This window comes from Arvicanthis niloticus, chromosome 1, assembly GCF_011762505.2.
Source record: "Arvicanthis niloticus isolate mArvNil1 chromosome 1, mArvNil1.pat.X, whole genome shotgun sequence".
In the NCBI taxonomy this organism is placed as follows: Eukaryota; Metazoa; Chordata; class Mammalia; order Rodentia; family Muridae; genus Arvicanthis; species Arvicanthis niloticus.
Window position 1 is genome coordinate 118110346 of NC_047658.1, and position 22711 is coordinate 118133056.

General features: G+C 38.7%; 1 protein-coding gene across 1 annotated transcript; it reads left to right on the forward strand.

The window, feature by feature from the left end:
- Positions 1 to 6152: 6152 nt before the first annotated feature.
- On the forward strand, positions 6153 to 9015 carry LOC117700091 (secretoglobin family 2A member 1-like). Its single transcript, XM_034491973.1, has 3 exons — positions 6153 to 6210; positions 8228 to 8415; positions 8974 to 9015. The coding sequence occupies exons 1-3, from the start codon at positions 6153 to 6155 to the stop codon at positions 9013 to 9015; spliced, it is 288 nt and encodes a 95-aa protein (XP_034347864.1).
- The last annotated feature ends 13696 nt before the right edge of the window (positions 9016 to 22711 follow it).

The window sequence follows — 22711 nt, forward strand, 5'->3', positions numbered from 1 at the left end:
ATTAGATGATCTTTGTGCCTCTACCTCACATGTGCTGGCTCATAGACACAGCTACCATGCCCAGCTCTGTTAGAATAGGCTGCAGGCTTTTTGGTGTTTTTGATTTTCAGTGCTGGAGATTGAACCTACAGCCTCAGAAATGATAGGCAAGTACTCCTTCACTTCATTCAGATGTGCTCCTCAGACCCTATTACTCTGTTGGGGCAGGTAGATGCCTGGTTTTGAATTCTGAAATGTTGTCTGAACATTCCACACTCAGAATGTATTTATCCATTGAGGAGTAAAGAGGAATTGATTAAGCACTAGAGTGGAGTCTGGCAGTGGGATTTTCTGCAAGTTGCTTGGCCTCACAGCCTCAGTTTCCACTTCTGCAAAGGAAATTGATGATATTGTCCACTTTATAGCACTCAGGTAATAAATAAATGCATTAAACCCAACCAGAAGAAAAGTTGAGATGTGGCAGCAAATCTTGACAGTTCAAACCAACATATGTGACTGAAAGGAAAAACAAAGTAACTCAAGTGAAATTAATCACCTCTTTCTCAGAGAATATCAAATTAAATCTTATCTGTCAACAAGGACTAGTTGTTTATTCTAAATGTTCAGAAATGTGCTTAAATTTGGCTCTAGGTTTGATGGCTTTTCTCTGCCTACAGCTTAGTTACTCTTCACTACTTTGATTTTCATGGGTATGATGAACTGACTATTATGGTGGTAGAATTCTTAAGTGACTATTGGAAATATAATACATGTGTCTGGTAGATTGGGACAAATATCAATCATCCCTAAGATCTCTAAAATGGCCCTACACTCATTAATGGGTGTGTTGAAGACATATGTTGAGAGAAAATCTCAGGCATTCTTTTGCCCTTGCTTTTTCAAATTGGAAAACATATGATCCAAGGGAACTTTGAAAAGAATCACATCAAATTGCTAGTGTCCACACAAATTGATGTGTGTGTGTGTGTGTGTGTGTGTGTGTGTGTATAAAGTTCTCAATTCCATCCCCTTTATAATCATTCTTACAATAAATTACCAAAGCCAGAGATATACCCATCCTCAAATAAACATTTACCATTTTTCAACCTTTTATGATTGTCAACTAATACTAATTATGTACCTTTGTAGTGTGTGCTCCCATACCTTTGAATACATGTTTAAAGTGGGATATTACCACTATATTCATCACTTTTCATATCTGTCAGATTTAATAAATATACAGAAATAATTTGTATAAATGAATTATTTACCTTAGCTCAAAGCTCCCAATCAACTTTTTTAAGTTTATCATGATGGGAGGAGATTAGGGGAGCCAAGCGGTTACATCACATCAGGGCAACAGTAAGAAAAGAAGCAATGCTGACTCTATTTTTTTCTTTTATTCTGCCCAGGACTTCAGTCTAAAGGAAGGGGCTGCTAACATTTAAGGCAAGTCTTCTACAACTTGTTCTAATCACTCATTTAATGATTGGATTGTTCATTATCCTTGCAAGGAGTGAAATTCAGCAAGAGATGACAAAACCTAAAGTAACCTGTTTATAAAACAGAGTATATAGGGCACAAGTCATAAAAAGTCAGTTATCATGTATTCAACTTTTCTTGACAGATAGCTAGATGTGTGTGAGGATTTTGCCTACACATCACAGCTTTTTCTTGATTACTTTCTGCTTGACCATATTCTTTGCCCACTACTGCACCCGTGGTTTTGGTACTGTGGTTCCTAGGGCTCGCATCTCTGCCAATCCTTCCTTCAAGTGATCATTCTTGGTTTTCAGGGAGTGGTTCCCTGAATTTCAGTTTATTGTTGAGCTTTCTGTGACAATTATCTACATTCTCTGTCTTGCTTTCACAGCCACAGGTGAGTTCTGAAAACAAAAGGGCATATCCTTTATGCTAAAAGTGATGGAAGCACCTCACTTATGTGTGCCCAGGTACAATGCCAAGCATTTAAGGATGAAAGTTGTCTCATGTAAAAATCCATATTGATGGGGTAGGTAAAGAAACACTAAGCCTTACAACCTGAGTTTTATCTCTGAGACCTATATGGTTGAAGAAGATAATTGACTCCAAAGGTCATCCTGTGGCCTACAGAATATACTGTGGTACACATGAAAACACTTTAAATAAATAAACATAATTGAAGAAAAAAGGAAAGAGTAAATTCATATGGTCACATTGGGGAAAGAAAACTCCAAGATCCACCCCCAGGACATAGACAGGGCCTCAAGTATAGGGACTGGGCTACTAACCCACAGTCAAAATTCCTGGCCCAGAATTGTTCCCATCTAAAAGAACTCCAGGGACAAAAATGGAGAAGAGACTGAAGGAATGGCAGTCTAATGCCCAGCCCAACTAGGGATCCATCTCATGAGGGGACACCAAGACCTGATATTACTGTGCTATGATGTGCTTACAAACAGAAGCCTCGCATAGCTGTCCTCTGAAAGCCACTACCAGCATCTGACTGAAACAGAAGCAGATACTTACACCCAACCATTGGATTGAAGCCAGGGACCCCTATGCTTGAATTAGGGGAAGGATTGAAGACGCTGAAAGGGAGAGCAACCCCATAGGAAGACCAACAGTCTCAGTTAAACCTGACCCCAGGGAGCTCTCAGAGACTAAGCCACCAACCAGGAACTGAACCAACCCATGGGCTGAACTGAGCCCCTGGCACTATTTAGCAGAAGTCTGTCTGGTCTGGCCTCAGTGGGAGAAGATGTGATTAATCCTCAAGAGAGTTGAGGCTCTAGGGAAGGGGGATGTCTCGTGGAGTGAGGAGCACCCTCTTGGAGGCAAGGGGGGAGGAATGGGATGAAAAACTGTGGGTTGGGGGACCAAAGTGGGTGGCAATGACTGAAATGTAAATAAATAAAATAATTTTTTAAAAAGATTCATGTGGTTTATCCCAGGTAATCTTGGAAAGTATCCATCTGTCCATCATGCATCTGTGTTTAATGAGCATGTAACTAAGGGCGTCTTCTCTGGCATGAATCCAGGTTTATTGCTGTATGTATTCCTATGAATATTCTCCCTTGTGCCACTTTGTTTTGTTTTGCTTTGCTTTGCTTTGTTTTGAGACAGGATATCACTGTGTAGCCCTGATTATCCTGGAACTTACTCTATAGACCAAAATGGACCTTCAAACTCAGAGATCCACCTGCCTCTACCTCCTCAGTGCTGGGATTAAAGGCGTGAACCACCAGTACCCAGCCAAGCACATCTCATTTTAATGATGGAGAAGGCAACATAAAGATAAAATGTGAAATGTCAACATGTGGTATTCACTCCAAAGGGCTAAAGGACATCAGGAAATTTGGGGAATGAAATAAGATACCACCTACGCTGATCCCACAATCACAACATAAGGTGAAAGTTGTTCTTTAGCTTGTTTTGCTTTACAGGGCCTCACATTTGAGTTCCTCTTAACTCTTAGAGGGCTTTTCAGATTTGAACTTAAAAACTATTACAGAGGTAGTGAACACAGCTAACATTGTGAAATAGACATGGTACCTTGAAGACTACAGTGGAATGCTACACCCAAAGTTCTGTAGCTAAAGCTTATTCCAAGAGCAGTGATAGTGTGTGGTCTTTATGGAGCCTTAAGAGGTGAAATCCAGTAAAAGGTTCAGAGGTTACTGTATGTTGCCCTTGAAGGCAATTATGTAACCCTCAGCTTGAAATTCAGTTCCTCTGTTTTGAAATTTGAGTTATTCATATCTCATGAGCTACTCACACATGCCATCTTATGTAATCTTCATCATGAGAGAAATGAGTTTGACCTCTCAGTTTTGGACACTTAACCACCTAAACTATAATACAATTAAAATTCTATTTTCATAATAATAACCCCAGACAAGTATTTTGTTATAGTATATGGTATGTTTCAAAGAAAGCATTTAATTTGGCACTTGTTTATTGTTTCGGAGGTTTAGTCCATCTCTATCATGGCAGGGAGCATGGCAACAGGCAGGCAAGCATGGCACTAGAGCAGTAACTGAGCCCATATATTGTATCTTCAAATTGGAGGTAGAGAGAAAGCAAAACTGAGCTTTTAAAACCTCAGAACTTTCCCTAGTGACATACTTCTTCCAACAAGGCCACATCCACTAATCCTTTCTAAACTGCCCACCAATTGAAAACCAAACATTCAAATATATGGGCCTATGGACCAATTCTTATTTGAACTTCACACTCAAACTGTGTACCCAAAGTACAATACTCAACTGAAGACAATGACTGCCTTTCTCCAGAATCTTCCAGTAGAAAATAGTTCATCAGGGCTGGGTATGGCACAGTGAGTCTTGCCTGACTGATGCTAGGTCTAGTTTTGTACAGGCCTACTTAAAGTAACTGCAGCTGCTGTGAGATTGTGATTTGTGCAGCTGTGTTGTGTTCATAACAGCATTTCATAACATTCCTCCCTATCGTCTAGCTCTTATATGTTCCCTGAATTCTGGTCTAACTCTTCCCTGAGTCTTAAAGGAGTTCATACAAATGTCTTCTTAGGGCTAAGCACTCAAACAACACTTATTCTCAGCACTTGAAAGGTCATGAGCCTCTGTATTCACAACAGTTCTGTGCAGAGAAGCTTCTGTGATTAAAGATAAGCGTAGCATTTGTCTGTATACATAAGCAGAAATATTTAGAGGGCAGTTTGGCACTATGTAAATGCAGCTAAGCAACAACAGTCTGTTCCTCCCTAGGGGAAAAGATCTCCTCAGCCATTGGAGGAGATCTATTGTGTTTACAGTGCTAGACATCAGTTTCTTCTGTGGAACAAACCTGAAATCCAACCCAAAGAGTGATTAGTTACCATCACAATAGTCATGCCATCAGTAGTCATACATCAGTGGGTCCATGTTGCCTGACTGATTGATTGGTATTGTAGTTCATAAGTCACACCACTTGGCAAGACTCTTGAGATTTGAGTAGTATTGGTACTAGATCTTCCTAAGAACTTTGGTAAAGTTCAGCAGTGAATATGTCTGACCCTAGATTTTTCTTTATAGGCAGATTTTTAATTGTTAATTCAAACCCATTGCTTGTTGTGGACCTATTTTTTTGTCTTTGGTATAATGATCACACTATAATAGGTCTACCTTAATATGTTACTTGATCTTTTTCCCTTGCATCTTTTAATATTCTTTTTTGTGCCATATGTTTGATGCTTTGATTATTATGTGGCTGGTCTACATAGTGAGTTATTGTGAGATACTATATGGGTGCAGTGAACTGAACTCAGTTCCTTTGCAAGAGCACTAAGTGCTCTTAATGGCTCAGCCATCTCTTCAGCCACAGAAACTCCCATTTATTAATGGTTGTCTTATAGTATAAAATGTGACAGATTTTTTTTACATACAATATCTGTTATCCTGATAAAAGCTCATCATAGTGTCATTCAAACCCCCATTTTACCAATGTCTAAAATAAATCTTATAGAGAAAAGCATTGTAATTCCTTCCAAGGACAGGACCTGAGGAGATTTTAGATTTCAGATCTTTTCAATAATGAGTTAAAATTGGTAAGCCCCTTCCCAAACTCGAAGGGATTTACAAAGGTTAACAAAAGGAAAGTTTGCCTTGCAGAGTGAGTATGCCATAATGAACTCACTCAAACCACTGAAATTAACAGAAAATGACAGACAAGGAATAAAGAAGCTTGAGGTTTGTAAGGGAGAAAAGGTAGACAGGAAAGAAAGTGAAGGAGGAAGAAAATGAAAGATGACATTATCAAGGCAAATAAGGAGACAAAAGGATGAGCAGAAGGGAGGAAGGGAAGAGGGAAAGGATAATACCTTAATAATCAGAACAGCAGATGATTAAATCAACCCACAGTGCTTTAATCTGCATTGGACATTAGAAGCACTTGTCAACACTTTGCTGTTGCCAATTGTCAATACAGTGGCCTCCAGAGTCTCAAAAAAAAAAAACTGTTCCCTTGCTTTCTTCAATGGAATCAGTGTTCTTTGGCTCTTTATTCTCTTATGTTTCCTGGTGCAGTGCCATATTAAACATGTGACATGCATTCTTATTTATTGGATGAGACCAAGGTGGTTGCCTGAGCAATAAATAGAAGAACACAGGTCTCAACTCCAGAGTTTCCTGATTTCTGTCTTGGACAACAAAAAAACCCACAGGGACTGCCTCAACATGAAGCTGGTGGTTCTGTTCATGTTGATCACCATCCCCATTTGCTGCTATGCCAGTGGTAAGTTCTGCAGAGGGAAGAGTGCTTTTAGACCATATATTCCTACTGTGTCTTCCAGGAAGAAGTCATCATAACTGAGCACTAGTGTAAAGTGTCTGATGTAGTAACTTCATGGATCAATATTAGTTCAAATAATAAAAAGGGTATCTTTATTGTGGGTTTGATTCCTGTGTTGTATCTGCATGTCATGTGTCAATACCATACAAAATGTTCCATTATGAAAACTGCTCTTTTAAAATCCATGGCAAGGCTCAGGTTTGATTATGAGATATTTCAGCAGTAAGGGCTGACAATATAAATGTGGTCCCATAACACTGGACCCATATGGGTTTCCTGGAGGATGTATTCATGAGTCTCTCTAACTGCAGAATGAAATGGGAAAATTCCCAGTGGTGCTGCTTTCCCACTATAGCATCTAATGCCAGGGTAAAAAGCTTGGACATTATGTGACAGACATATGAGAGACTGTTCTGAATTCTTTTAGTGTTCCTTTATCTACATGTTCTTTGCATTCATGCTGGTAGGGAGGGCAGCTTGCATTGTTTCTGGGGGTTTCTTCCAGTAATGAATAATGAAAGCACTCCCACCAAAACCTGATCAAAGTACAGAGAATAAGTGACTGTTGAGTGCTCAGCCCTAACTGAGATATCTATCTCATATCCTCCTCTCTAAGACTCAGGAAACACCGTGGAAATGGGAGATGAAAGATTGTAAGAGCCAGAGGTCGGGGAGAACTGCTGCAAAATACTGTCTTCTAGACATGTGGTGGGCTGTTGTACTGATGAACTGAGAGAGGAAGTGTTTGTTTGCCCAGTATTTTCACAAGATCAAGCTGATTAGGCCCTACCCCTAATGGTGAAGATTTGGCAAGTGATTGGCTGCTGAGGGAGGAAGAGTCAATTTTCTTCAGGGTTGTGGCTCATGGTAGGTTTCCCATGGTCAAGTGGATGGCCTTATATCAGTGAAAAATGAGCAACACTAATTATACTCAGCATATTATTTTTTAAAACAAAGAAAAATGAGACATGAAGTTGTGAGGAGGATGATCAGCCATGAAATCATATACATACAAGTAACACTAAATGGATAGATAGATAGATAGATAGATAGATAGATAGATAGATAGATAGATAGATAGATAGATAGATATATTATGGGACATGGAGGGGTTGGAGAGAGGAAAGGGAAGGGAAGAAATGATGTAATTATACTTTAATTTAAAAACACAAATTTAAAAATAAATATGGTCATCTGGGCAATGGTGGTACACATCTTTAATCCCAGCACTCAGGAGTAGATGCAGGCAGACCTCTGAGTTCAAGGCCAGCCTGGTCTGCAGAGTGAGTTCCAGAACAGCCAAGGCTACACAGAGAAACCTTGTCTCAAAAAAAATGTGATTGTTATAAATGGCCCTCATGCAGTGTGGTTTGTAGAGTGTACATTGGTTTTATTGCCTACTTTTACTTGGTACGGGCTGAAAAAATGTGAAGGGCTCAGTAAATTTTAAATAAGATTAAGACTCATTAATAGAACTAGTTCAAGTGAATCAAAGTAATGAGCTCCTTCCTGCCCCACTCCTAGCCTGGCTGCCTGAGGTCACTTCAAGTACTAGGGCTTCTGTTTATGTTGCTTTGTGATGCAGATGCTAGAGTTAACAGAGCAATGTGGATAATATTTTAGATGAAATATTTATAGGATGTTTGAACATATTCCATGATGTACTCGAGATAGTAATGAAGAATGTTTACCGTGCCCAGCAAAACAGCCTGCCATCGCTTCAGTTTCCTTGTTAGCTAAGGTTGTGTGAGATGTGGCTTAGTTGTGGTAGGATGTTAGGGGCAGACTTTGCTGTTTCAAAGTAGAATTTTATAGCCTGTATCTTCTGTCCCAGATTTGGCAGTGCTCCATCATCATTGCCAATCTGTGCTTCCACTTGTACTCAAGGGCATGATTGTCATGATAGGCAAGTGCTAATGAGTTCAAACCTCCATCTACTACAAATGCCATGTCTTTCCAGGTTCTGGCTGCATTATTCTAGATGAAATTATCAACAAGACAATTGACTCGTCTGTGTCTGAGGACGAATATCTACAATTGCTTAGTCCATATATATACACACCTCTTACTAGAAATGCTGCCACAGAATTCAAACAATGTTTTCTAGCCCAGGATAATGTGACTCTGGAAAATGTTAACGTGATGATGGTAACTTCTAATTTGTTTTCTTTTGTAAACTGTAATATCACTTATGTAAATGCAGAAGGAAATAACTAGCTTCCAACAGTTGTCCCCTGATTTCCACACATGTGTGGGTATACATGCACACCACACACAAATAAACATACTAATTATTATACATTCTAAAAACTAATAAGAGAAAAAGGAACAAAAATACTAGCAATAAAAATTGATTTTTAGCCTGTGACATTTTTTTCTTATTTTATTAATTTTTTATTGGACATTTTATTTATTTCCATTTCAGATGTTATCCCCTTTCCCCATTCCCCACTCCAGAAACCCCTTATCCCATCCCCCCTCCTGCTTCTTCTATGAAGTGTGCCCCACCCATCCAACCACTTCCCCCTCCCCACCCTCAAATTCCCCCACACTGGGGCATCCATACAAATACACATACTAATTATTATACAGTCTAAAAACTACTAAGAGAAAAATAAAAATACTAGTAAGAAAAATTAATTTTAAACCTGTGACTTTTAAGGCACAACTCTAAATTTAAGACATCTCCTTCTTTTGGTTTTCCAGGAGGCAATATATGACAGCAACAGCTGTCAAGAGTCGTCATAAACCTCCACAAGAAATTTGGCTCACAGAACTCCAGGAAACTGGCAATGGTCACTCATATTGATACCACAAATTATAACTTTTCTCTCTTCATTCTTTATTTCTACCTATAAAGTGCAAGACAATTGTTGAAACCTCACGTGTATTTCAAAATTTTATTAAATTTACTGCATACAATTCTCTGTTGTGTTATTTCATAAAAATAACCTAAAAGAGCTGTACTGTCTCACACTTGGAGTTTTACACACACATATTTACATGCATGCACACTCACAGTTAGCCATTAGGAAATGTCTGGGTGTGGGAGTGAAGAAGGAAAAGCACCTTCCTTACTGATCGTGAAAAAGCACCGTAGATGCTCTCTTCCCCTCACCTTTGCACTCACTGCACATAGCCCTCCTGAGATCCTGGGGCTGGAAGGTTGGGAGGTTGGGTAACACACCTGCTACAACCACTTTTTTCTCATCATCTCCCTCTAAACTCTCTCCTCCAACACATCATTTTCTAAGAATCTTCATAACCCTTGTGCACATGAGTACTGGGGCCAAGAAAATAATTTCCTCCTTCTATTTCTTGTATGGTGTTAATATACTCTGCAGTAGGAACTGAGGATGTCTGAATTTGAACAAAACAGAATATACCTAGGTAAACTCTTATTTTTAGGCTCCACTTCTGGGACATGCATGGTTTGGAAAAATATATCTCATGAAATGCAAGGAGAGTCTGAATTAAACTATTACTTATCAAATTAAGTAATGCCAAGCAAGTCTTGTAGTTGTAATAAATGGGCTTCTTTTCCATTTTGGTTTTTGGTTTTGTTTTGTTGCATTGTGTTATATTTTTTGCTGAAGATGATATGAATACAAATGAGTACTAAAAAAAAGTTGCTGTGCCATCTTCAACTGTGAGTTTTCATTAGGCCAACACAGACTCAAGCCAGTATACTGTAATGACTTCCTGCTTCAGTCACTGGTTGGGGCAGTCTTTCTACTATCTGTCCTGTTTAAGGATGTAGGAAAAAAAATGAAATAGAAACACTATTGCCATATCAGAAATCACAGAGTTGATCATCCTAGCATAATGTGCCTGCAAGTCTCATGGATATATTTCAGATACAATGTCTGAAAATGGTGCAGACCAAAACAATCATGACTTTGTGAAATAGACCTGTACTTGGGAATGTATGCTATTTTCTTCTTCCTGGTTAAGTCTTGTTGAGGCCCAAGCTCAAGTCCCTGTTCAGGCGCCAAAACAATGTTGGGGTCCACACTAGCCCCACGTTGGGGCGGCCAAAATAAATGTTGCAGCCCAGGCAAAATGTTGAGGCCTGGGCCAACCCACGTTTGGGCGGCCACTGTATCCCGGCCCAAGCTGCCGCTCCGGTCTGCGGGTCGGGGTTCAGCAAGAGCGAGGGTGAGGGCAGACTCTACCTAATGTCTGATGTGTCTGATTCGTCTCTATAGTCTGATGTCTTGTTATGTCTTCTATAGTCTGATTCTGATCTGTTCTGTCTCTGCCTTTTATATGTCTCACTCCTAAGCCACGCCTCTAAGTTACACCATTAATCATGCCCCTTAGGTCTTGTCTCTAACTCTGATCTCTATACTTTTAAGTCATACTCTTAAGTCACACACCTTTAATCTCACACACCTTTAATCTCACGCACCTTTAATCTCAAGGTATCTAAACCAAGATTATCAGAGTGTGTTCAGCTGTTGTAGGCTATTGTAATCCAAGTCTCATGTCAGGGTATATGGCTCAAGATGGCTGCAAAGCTGATAGCCGCTTTCTGCTAAAAGTCAGCCTCCAACAACGTCTCACAGTGTTGAGCTTGGCAATGAGCTCTAAAGCATCTTCCTGTGACATTTTCATGTTCTGCTGTTTGTTGAGGAAAGTCTTCCTCACTGTCTGTGGAGCTTATGAGATTCGTGGTGGATACAATACACTGGGCTTCTCGTTAAAGAGTTCCAGAAGATCAGTACATGGGTCCTGGTCTAAGGACTGGGTCTGAGGTGTTATGACGTCTGCACTGTGCTCAGTGGAGTAGGAATGGGACTATTGTGAGCACGGACTTTGCCTATAGTCTACACTTTGGAAGAAGGCATTCTGAGCACCTACTTTCTTTCTGCTTTATTCAGTGTGCAATTATTTATTGTCTTAAACTAGACACACTACTTACACAAGATCTCCTTGGTACTCTAAAGTTTGTTGATGTGTCAACATGTTGTTGAAATTAGTGTCACTGTGGGGAAATGATTACTTGGATATTTTGGTCAGATAATTGGTTGCTACTCTTCTCTATTGTGTTCATCCCTATCATCCAAATACATTTTTTATAAATTTATTTTTCAAAATGTGATATACTCTTTTTATTAATTATTTTATTTATTTACATTTCAAATATTATCCCACTTTTCAGGTCCCCATGCATGATCCCCCCACCCCATCTCCCCCTTTGCCTCTAAGAGGGTGCTCATTCACCCACCCACCCACTCCCACCTCACCATTCTAATATCCCCCTTCTCTGGGGTATCAAGTCTCCACAGAACCAGACAAGGCAATCTCTGCCATATATGTAGCAGGGGCCACAAACCAGCCCATGTATGCTCTTTGGTCAGTGGCTTAGACCTGCAGAGCTCTGAGGGTTCCAGGTAGTTGATATTGTTGTTCTTCCTCTGGGGATGTAATTCAGCTCCTTCGGTCCTTCCCATAACTCTTCTATAGGGGTCCCTGGCAAAAATCCAATGGTTGGCTGTGTCATTTGCCTTAAAGAAGCTTTTCATTTCATAAGGTCCCATTTGTCAATTGTTGAGCCTGAACCATTGGTGATTTGTTCAGGAATTTTCCCCTGTGTCAATGCATTCAAGGCTCTTTCCCACTTTCTCTTCTATTACATTCATTATATCCAGTTTTATGTTGTCCTTGATCCACTTGGACTTAAGTTTCATATGAAGAGATAAAAAAAAATGGATTAATTGCATTCTTCTGTATGCTGACTGCCAGTTAGACCAGCACCATTTGTTGAAGATGTTTTCTTTTTTCCACTGTATGTTTTGGATTCTTTGTCAAAGATCAAGTGTGTGGTTTTATTTATGAGTCTTCAATTCTATTCCATTGATTAAACCCATCAGTCCCTGTACCAATAACATGTGGTTTTTATCACCATTCCTCTGAAGTACAGTTTGAGGTCAAATATGATGATTCCCACAGAAGTTCTTTTATTGTTGAGAATTGTTTTTGCTATTCTGAGTATTTTGTTATTCCATATAAAGTTGAGAATTGCTCTTTTCATCTCTGTGAAGAATTGAGTTGGTGTCTTGATATGGATTGCATTGTATTTGTAGATTGTTTTTGGTAAGATGGTCATTTTAATTGTGTTACTCCCACTGATCTATAAGCATGAAAGATTTTACCATCTTCTGAGGTCTTCTTCAATTTCTTTTCAAAAACATGAAGTTCTTATCAGACAAATCTTTCACTTGCTAGGTTAGAGTCACCCCCAGATATTTTATATGATTTTTGGCTACTAAGAAGGGTGTGGTTTCCCTGATTTCTTTCTCAGATACTTTGTCATTTGTATATAGGTGGAGTATTGGGGGGCTTTTTCATTATTTGTTTTTGTTTTAGTTGATCTTGTATCCAGCCACATTGCTAAAAGTGTTTAATGGCTATAAGAGTTCTCTGGGTTTCGGTGCATGGCACAGTCCTAAGGTGCCAGCTCTGCACCCAATCCCCCAAACCCAGAGGAGGTTGGAGTCCCAGGAGCTCTAACTTGCCCAGGATTGTGAGTAGACCACAACACTCACCCCCAAACAGGGAGTAATTGGGACCCATGGGGACCCAGGAAGTCCCTCATGGCCAGTGATGCGGGACCCTTCTGGTCTGTGCCAGTGCTCAGAGCAGTCCTAGGGCACCAGCTCTATACCCAATCCCCAAAAGGAAGAGGAAGTTGGATTCCGAGGAGCTCTAACACGCCCAGGATCATAGGATAAAAGGATCACAGGATCTCGGGTGCCGGGGCACACCAGGATTTCAGGATGCCAGAAGCATCCTGACTCCCAGGAGCTCCTGCATCCAGGATCTCAGGATCACAGAATCACTTAGACAGCTGGACTCTGAGGAGTTCTGACACAACCAAGATAACAGCCAGACAGGCTCTAGTCACAGACAGTGAGTGAAGGTAGTACTAGAGATAACCAGATGATGAAAGTTAAGTACAAGAACATAAGCAACAGAATCAAAGGTTACTTGTCATTATCAGAACCTAGTTCTCCCACAATAGCAAGTCCTGAACAGCCCATGACACTGGAAAAGCAAGATTCAGATTTAAAATCACTTCTCATGATGATGATAGAGGACTTTAAGAAGGACATAAATAACTCCCTCAAAGAAATACAGGAGAACACAGGTAAACAGGTAGAAGACCCTAAAGAGGAAACACAAAAATCTCTTAAAGAATTACAAGAAAACACAACCAAACAGGTGAGGGAATTGAAGAAAACTATCCAGGACATAAAAATGGAAGTAGAAATAATAAAGAAATCACAAAGGAAGACTACCCAGGAAACAGAAAACCTAGGAAAGAGATCAGGAGTCATGAATGCAAGCATGACTAACAGAATACAAGAGATAAAAAAGAGAATCTCAGGTGCAGTAGACACCATGGAAAACATTGACACAACTGTCAGAGAAAATACAAAATGCACAAAACTCCTAACCCAAAACATCCAGGAAATCCGGGTCACACTGAGAAGACCAAACCTAAAGATGCTAGGTATAGAAGAAAGTGAAGATTTTCAACTTAAAGGGCCAGTAAATATCTTCAACAAAATTATACAAGAAAACTTCCCTAACCTAAAGAAAGAGATGCCTATGAACAAACAAGCCTACAGAACTCCAATAGATTAGATCAGAAAAGAAATTCCCCCTTCACATAATAATCAAAACACCAGATACACAAAGAAAGAATATTAAAAGCAGTAAGGGAGAAAGGTCAAGTAACTTATGAAGACAGACCTATCAGAATTACACCAGACTTTTTACCAGAGACTATAAAATCCAGATGATCTGGGACAGATGTATGACAACAGACCCTAAGAGAACACAAATGCCAGCCCAGGCTACATTACCCAGCAAAACAATAGCCCAATTACCATAAATGGAGAAACCAAGATATTCCATGAGAAAACCAAATTTACACAATATCTTTCCACAAATTCAGCACTACAAAGGATAATAGACAGAAAACTCCAACACAGGGAGGGAAATTTTACCCTAGAAAAAACAAGAAAGCCAGGCAGTGGTGGCACACGCCTTTAATCCCAGCACTTGGGAAGCAGATTTCTGAGTTTGAGGCCAGCCTGGTCTATAGAGTGAGTACCAGGACAGCCAGGACTACACAGAAAAACCCTGTCTCAAAAAACAAAAACAACAACAAAAAAAAAATACCAAGAAAGTAATCTTCTTCTAAGAAACCCAATGGAAGATAGCCACATAAACATAATTCCACCTCTAATAACAAAAATAACAGGAAGCAACAATCACTTTTGCTTTAATATTTCTTAACATCAATGGACTCAATTCCCCAATAAGTAGACATAGACTAACAGACTGGATATGTGAACAGAACCCAACATTTTGCTGCATACAGGAAATGCACCTCAGTGGCAAAGACACATACTACCTCAGAATAAAAGGTTGAAAAACAATTTTACAAGCAAATGGTCCCAAGAAACAAGCTGGAGTGGACATTAAAATAGTGAATAAAATCGACTTTCAATGAAAAGTTATCAAGAAAGATAAGGATGGACACTTTATATTTGTCCAAAGGAAAAATCAATCATGATGAAATCTCAATTCTGAACACCTATGCTCCAAAAGCAAGGGCACCCACGGGAAAAAAAAAAAAAAAAAAAAAAAAAAAAAAAAAAAAAAAACCAAAACCTTACTAAAGCTCAAAGCACACATTGCACCTAACACAATAATAATGGGAGACTTCAACACCCTACACTCAGCAATGGACAAATCATGGAAACAGAAACTAAACAGAGACACAGTGAAACTAATAAAAGTTATGAACCACATGGATTTAGCATGTATGTATGTATGTATGTATGTATGTATGTATGTATGTATGTGTATATATGTATGTATATAACATTTCATCCAAAAACAAAAGAATATACCTTCTTCTCAGCACCTCATGGTACCTTCTCCAAAACTGACCATATAATTGGTCACAAAACAGACTTCAACAGATGTGAGAAAATTGAAATAATCCCATGTATCAGATCAGATCACCATGGATTAAGGCTGGTCTTCAATAATGATAAAATCAATGGAAAGCCCACATACGTGGAAACTGAACAACGCTCTACTCAATGATGACTTTGTCAGGGAAGAAATAAAGAAAAAAATTAAAGACTTTTTAGAATTTAATGAAAATGAACACACAACATACCAAAACTTATGGGACACAATGAAAGCAGTGCTAAGAGAAAAACTCATAGCTCTAAATGCCTACACAAAGAAACTGGAGAAAGCATACACTAGCAGCTTGACAGCACACCTGAAAGCTCTAGAACAAAAAGAAGCAAATGCAACCAAGAGGAGTAGACAGCAGAAAATAATCAAACTCAAGGCTGAAATCAACCAAGTAGAAACAAAAAGAACTATACAAAGAATCAAAAAAAAAAAAAAAAAACAGAACCTAGTTCTTTGAGAAAATCAACAAGATAGATAAACCCTTAGCCAGACTAACCAGAGGGCACAGAGACATATCCAAATTCAGTTTGTCCAAAACTGAAAAGGGAGACATAACAGCAGAAACTGAGGAAATTCAATATATCATCAGATCCTACTACAAAAGCCTATACTCAACAAAACTGAAAAATCTGGATGAAATGGACAATTTCCTACACAGATACCAGACACCAAAGTTAAATCAAAAAGATAAACCATGTAAATAGTCCTTTAACTGCTAAAGAAGTAGAGACAGTCATTAAAAGACTCCCCACCAAAAAACTCCCAGAATGAGATAGTTTCAGAGCAGAATTCTATCAGACCTTCCAAGAAGACCTAAAATCAATTCTCTATAAATTATTCCAGAAAATAGAAACAGAAAGAACACTACCCAATTTGTTCCATGAAGCTACAATTACACTCTTACCTAAACCATACAAAGACCCAACAAAGAAAGCAAACTTCAAACCAAACTCCCTTATGAATATTGATGCAAAATACTCAATAAAATTCTCAGAAACCAAATCCAAGAACACATCAACACAATCATCCATCATGATCAAGTAGGCTTTATCCCAGAAATGCAGGGGTGATTCAAAATTCAGAAATCAATCAATGTAATCAACTATATAAACAAACTCAAAGGAAAAAACCCACATGATCATCTCACTAGATGCTGAGAAAGCATTTGTCAAAATTCAACATCCATTTATGGTAAAAGTCTTAGAAAGATCAGGAATTCAAGGCCCATACCTAAACATAGTAAAAGCAATATACAGCAAGCCAGTAGCCAACATCAAACTAAATGGACAGAAACTTGAAGCAATCCCACTAAAAGCTGGGACTAGACAAGGTGCCCACTTTATCCCTACCTATTTAATATAGTACTGGAAGTCCTACCCAGAGCAATTAGGCATCAAAAGGAGGTCAAAGGGATACAATTTGGAAAGGAAAAATCAAAAATTCACTATTTGTAAATGATATGGTAGTATATTTAAGTGACCCCAAAACTTCCACCAAAGACTCCTAAACCTGAAAAACAACTTTAACAAAGTCACTGGATATAAAATTAACTCAAAACAATCAGTAGCCTTTCTATACTTAAAGGATAGACAGACTGAGAAGAAATTGGGGAAACAACATCATTCACAATAGTCACAAATAATATAAAATACCTTGGTGTGAATCTGACCAAGCAAGTGACAGATCTGTATGACAAGAACTTCAAGTCCCTGAAGAAAGAAATCAAAGAAGATCTCAGAAGATGGAAAGATCTCCCATGCTCATAGATTGGCAGGATTAATATAGTAAAACTGGTCATCTTGCTGAGAGCAATATACCAGTTTAATGCAATCCCCAACCAAATTTCAGCTCAGTTCTTCTTAGAGTTAGAAAGAGCATGTCTCAAATAAATTTGGAATAACAAAAAACCAAGGATAGCAAAAACTATTCTCAACAATAAAAGAACTTCTGCAATAAAAGATTATGGGGGAATCACCATCCCTGACCTCAAGCTGTACTACAGAGCAAAGTGATAAAAACTGCATGTTATTGGAAAAAAAAAATAGGCAAGCCGGGCGGTGGTGGCGCACGCCTTTAATCCCAGCGCTTGGGAGGCAGAGGCAGGCGGATTTCTGAGTTCGAGGCCAGCCTGGTCTACCAAGTGAGTTCCAGGACAGCCAAGGCTACACAGAGAAACCCTGCCTCGAAAAACAAAAAACAAAAAAAAAATAGGCAAGAAGATCAATGGAATAAAATAGAAGACCCAGAAATCAACTCACATACCTACAGTCACTTGATCTTTGACAAAGGAGCTAAAACCATGCAGTGGAAACATACAGCATTTTCAACAAATGGTGCTGGTTCAACTGGAGGTCAGCATGTAGAAGAATGCAAATCAATTCATTCCTATCTCCTTGTACAAAACTCAAGTCTATGTGGATCAAGGACCTCCACATAAAACCAGACACTGAAACTAATAGAAGACAAAGTGGGGAAGAACCTCAAACACATGTGCACTGGGGGAAAGCTCCTGAACAGGACACCAATGGCTTATGCTCTAAGATCAAGAATTAACAAAAGGGAACTATTGCAGTAAATCTCCAACCCAAGTAGGCCTGATAAATAAAAATACAACTCAAATATTATGACTACAAACTGCACACCTAGACTGGGCAGATTTACCACTATACTACTCTACTCCCCATCTGTGAGACCCCTTATAACTTGTGGTTTTTCCAGGCCTCATGCTTCTCCTCCATGATTTTTCCACCTTCCCCTTCATCTTCCTCCTCCTCTCTACTACCAAACCTTTCTGCTCCACCTCCCCTTCTACTGCCCAATCGCTGGATCTAGCCTTTATTCCACAAATTAAGGTGGGAAGAATGTTCACGGGAAGTGACCTATATACTGGTTTACTCCTCATTTGCAGCCCCTCCCAGGAAAGAAGAATTAGCATCAAAATACAAGACCAGGGCTTCCACAACACTTCCCCCTTTCTGTCCAATTAAAAGACTCTTTTATCTCAGATGTAAATTGAGCACAACTGATTACCATTTTGTAATTTACAAAGTGCAAGATAGACCTAACACACAGTCCATCATTTTTGTCAACTAAAGAGAACCTCTGTCATCTATTCTAACTAAAAGACTTTAGTTCTATACCTGACTATATCTTGGCTTTAGAATGAATGCCATCTGAAAACCATCCTCTCAAATCTGCTATCTCAAAATAAATAGCCTGGGTTAACTATGAGACTTTAAGTCTTCAACCCTGTCAGAAATCCAGAATGACTGAATTAACTGAAAATATGGGAAGCACAAAGCATGGCATGTAAAACTTAGCCAAGTTTTACATTGGCTAAGTATTTATGTAGACTACTGATCACCTGGACAATCCCTTATACTTCAAAATGTTGGAGCATCAGAACTTCAACCTTCTGGCCCAGAATCATCTGGCAGACCTAGTACATGCAGAATTTCTAAGGGCTGATTTCCCTGTCTAGGAAGAGATTATCAGTCAACTATTCAGTATAGTGTGTCCTATTGCTGGACAGCATTATCTGTAGATGAAATAAAGTAATTCTTGCCTAGTGGCCGTCTCACCACTACGGGACTAACTCCAAAGATGCTCAATATCTTCTTAGAATTCAAGAAGGGCAAGCTGTAAGGAGCAGACAGTTCTCTAACAAAATGATCTTTAATAAAGTAATGTCTGTACCATCAATTCTCTGGATTTCTGATGTTTTTGAGAACCAACTATCTATAGAAAGCAATCTGAACTGTTGTCTGTTAACACCTCTCAGCTATTTCTAATTAAAATATAGAAAACACCCTAACACTAAGCTCAGAGCCATAAATTTGCTATTAGGGCCTTAACTCACATTGCTTAATCATCTAAATGTAGTTTATAATACCAGTCATAGAAGGACTGTGTCTAAGCCTGGTATTCTTAAAGGTGTTATATAGGCACAATACCTATATAAGAGAAACAATATTAATCCCAATTTTATATAAATAAAAAATTCATACCAATGAAAACTTTTTTAAAAATTTTTAAATTTTAAAATGAAAAAATTTTTTAATTTTTACAAAATATGTTCTGTACCAATGTAAGAGATTATAACTTCAACCTTGCACCAATGTTAGATATACCTTTGTAATGTTTTTGCTTAAAAGTAAATTTGCTACCTATCCTTATTTGTCTGTTTCTATGATTTCTATGATATTACTATATCCCCCCTTTCTTTTCTACCCCCTTCCCTTTTACCTAAGAAGGAAGGATAGAGAAGAAGACAGGAAAGGTAGAAATCCGCCCTTCCACCCCTCACCTGGGCCTGGTGCCTGAAGTAGACACCTGCCCGGTCTGCTTTTGTGTATCCTGAGACATCCTAGAGGGACCACTGGACCCAGAGCGGCAGACATCGTATCAGGAAACATCCTTGAGGGGCCACTGAACTCAGAGCAACAGACACCTTAGCCAGAGACATACTAGAGGAACAATCAAACACAGAGCAACATAAACCATATCCTGAGACATCCTAGATGAACTACTGAATTCAGATCAGTGGGCACCCATATCCTGAGACATCCTAGAGGAGCCACTGCACTCACAACAGTGGACATCTTATCTTGAGACATCCTAGAGGAGACACTGCACCCAGAGCAGCGGACACCTACTTGGTCTGCAACAGTGGAGACACCATATCCTGAGACATCCTAGAGGAGCCACTGTACTCAAAGCAACTGAAGATCAGGATTAAGAGATCACAGAGACATCTGGACCCTGAGGAGACACAAGCAAGATAACTGGAAAGGCAAACTCCAGATAGAGACAATGAGTGCAGGTAGCACTAGAGATAACCAGATGGTGAAAGGCAAGCACAAGAACATAAGCAACAGAATCCAAAGTTACATGGCATCATCAGAACCCAGTTCTCCCATCATAGCAAGCCATGAACACCCCATCACACCAGAAAAGCACAATTCGGAATTAAAATCACTTCTCATGACAATGATAGAGGACTTTAAGAAGGAAATAAATAATACTCTCAAATAATTTAAGGAGAACACAGGTAGATAGAAAACCTTAAAGAGAAAACACAAAAATCCCTTAAAGAATTGCAAGAAAACACAACCAAACAGGTGAAGGAATTAAACAAAGCCATCCAGAATCTATAAATGGAAGTAGAAGCAATAAAGAAATCACAAAGAGAGACTACCTTGGAGATAGAAAACCTAGAAAAAGAATCAGGAGTCATAGACACAAGTATCACCAACAGAATACAAGAGATAGAAGAGAGAATCTCATGTGCAGAAGATACCATGAAAAACAATGACACAACTGTCAAAGAAAATACAAAAGGCTCCTAACCCAAAACATCCAGAAAATCCAGGACACAATGAGAAGGTCAAACCTAAGGATAATAGGTATAGACGAGGGTGAAGACTCCCAATCTAAAGGACTAGAAAATATCTTCAACAAAATTATAGAGGAAAACTTTCCTAACCTACAGAAAGAGATGTATATAAATGTAGAAGAAGCTTACAGAACTCCAAATAGCCTAGACCAGAAAAAAAAAAAATACCTCCCATCACATAATAATCAAAACATCAAATGTACAAAACAAAGAAAAAATACTAAAAGCAGTAAGGGGAAAAGGTAAAATAACATATAAAGGCAGACCTATAAGAATTACACCAGACTTTGCACCAGAGACTATAAGAGCCAGAAGATCCTGGACTGATATCATACAGACCCTAAGAACACAAATGCCAGCCCAGACTACTATACCCAGCAAAACTCTCAATCAATATTGATGGAGAAACCAAGATATTCCATGACAAACCCAAATTTACAAAATATCTTACCACAAATTCAGCACTTCAAAGAATAATTGGTGGAAAACTCCAACACAAGGAGGGAAACTACAACCTAGAAAAAGCAAGAAAGTAATCTTTCCAACAACCCCAAAAGAAGATAGCTACACAAACATAATTCCACCTCCAACGACAAAAATAAAAGGAAGCAACATTCATTTTTCCTTAATATTTCTTAATATCAATGGACTCAATTCTCCAATAAAAAGATATAGACTATCGAACTGGATACATAAGCATGACCCAGCATTTTGCTGCATACAGGAAATGCACCTCTGTGAAAAAGACAGACACTACCTCAAAGTAAAAGGTTGGAAAACAAGCTTCCAAGCAAATGGTCCCAAGAAACAAGCTGGAGTAGCAATTCTAATATCAAATAATATCAATTTTCAACCAAAAGTAATCAAAAAAGATAAGGAAGGACACTTCATATTCATCAAAGGAAAAATGTACCACGAGGAACTTGCAATTCTGAACATCTATGCTCCAAATGCAAGGGCACCCACATACATAAAAGAAACTTTACTAAAGCTTAAAGCATACATTGCACCTCACACAATAGTAGTGGGAGATTTCAACACCCCACTCTCAACAATGGACAGATCATGGAAACAGAAACTAAACCGAGACACAATGAAACTAACAGAAGTTATGAACCAATTGGACTTAACTGATATCTATAGAACATTTCATCCTAAAACAAAAAAATATACCTTTTTCTCAGCACCTCATGGTACCTTCTCCAAAATAGACCATATAATTGGTCACAAAACAGGCCTCAACAAATACAAAAAAATCGAAATAATCCCTTGTACCCTATCAGACCACCATGGACTAAGGCTGGTCTTTAAGAATGACTAAAACAATGGAAATTGCACATACACATGGGAACTGAACATTGCTCTACTCAATGATGACTTGGTCAAGGAAGAAATAAAGGAAGAAATTAAAGACTTTTTAGAATTTAATGAAAATGAGGACACATCATACCAAAACTTGTGTGACTCCATGAAAGCAGTACTAAGAGGAAAACTCATAGTTCTAAGTGCCCACAAAAAGAAACTGGAAAGAGCATACACTAACAACTTGACAGCACATCTGAAAGTGTTAGAACAAAAAGAAGCTTATATTCCCAAGAGGAGTAGACGGCAGGAAATAATCAAACACAGGGCTGAAATCAACCAAATAAAAACAGAAAGAACTATACAAAATATCAACAAAACCAGGAGCTGGTTCTTTTAGAAAATCAACAAGATAGATACACCCTTAGCCAGACTAACCAAAGGGCACAGAGACAGTATTCAAATTAATAAAATCAGAACTGAAAAGGGAAACATAACAACAGAAACTGAGGAAATTTAAAAAAATCATCAGATCCTACTACAAAGGCTTATACTCAACAAAATTGGAAAATATGGATGAAACGAACAATTTCCTAGATAGATACCAAGTATCAAAATTAAATCAGGAGCAGATAAACCATCTAAACAGGCCCATAACACCTAAAGAAATGGAAGCAGTCATTAAAAGTCTCCCCACCAAAAAAGTCTGCAACCAGATGGTTTTAGTTCAGAATTCTA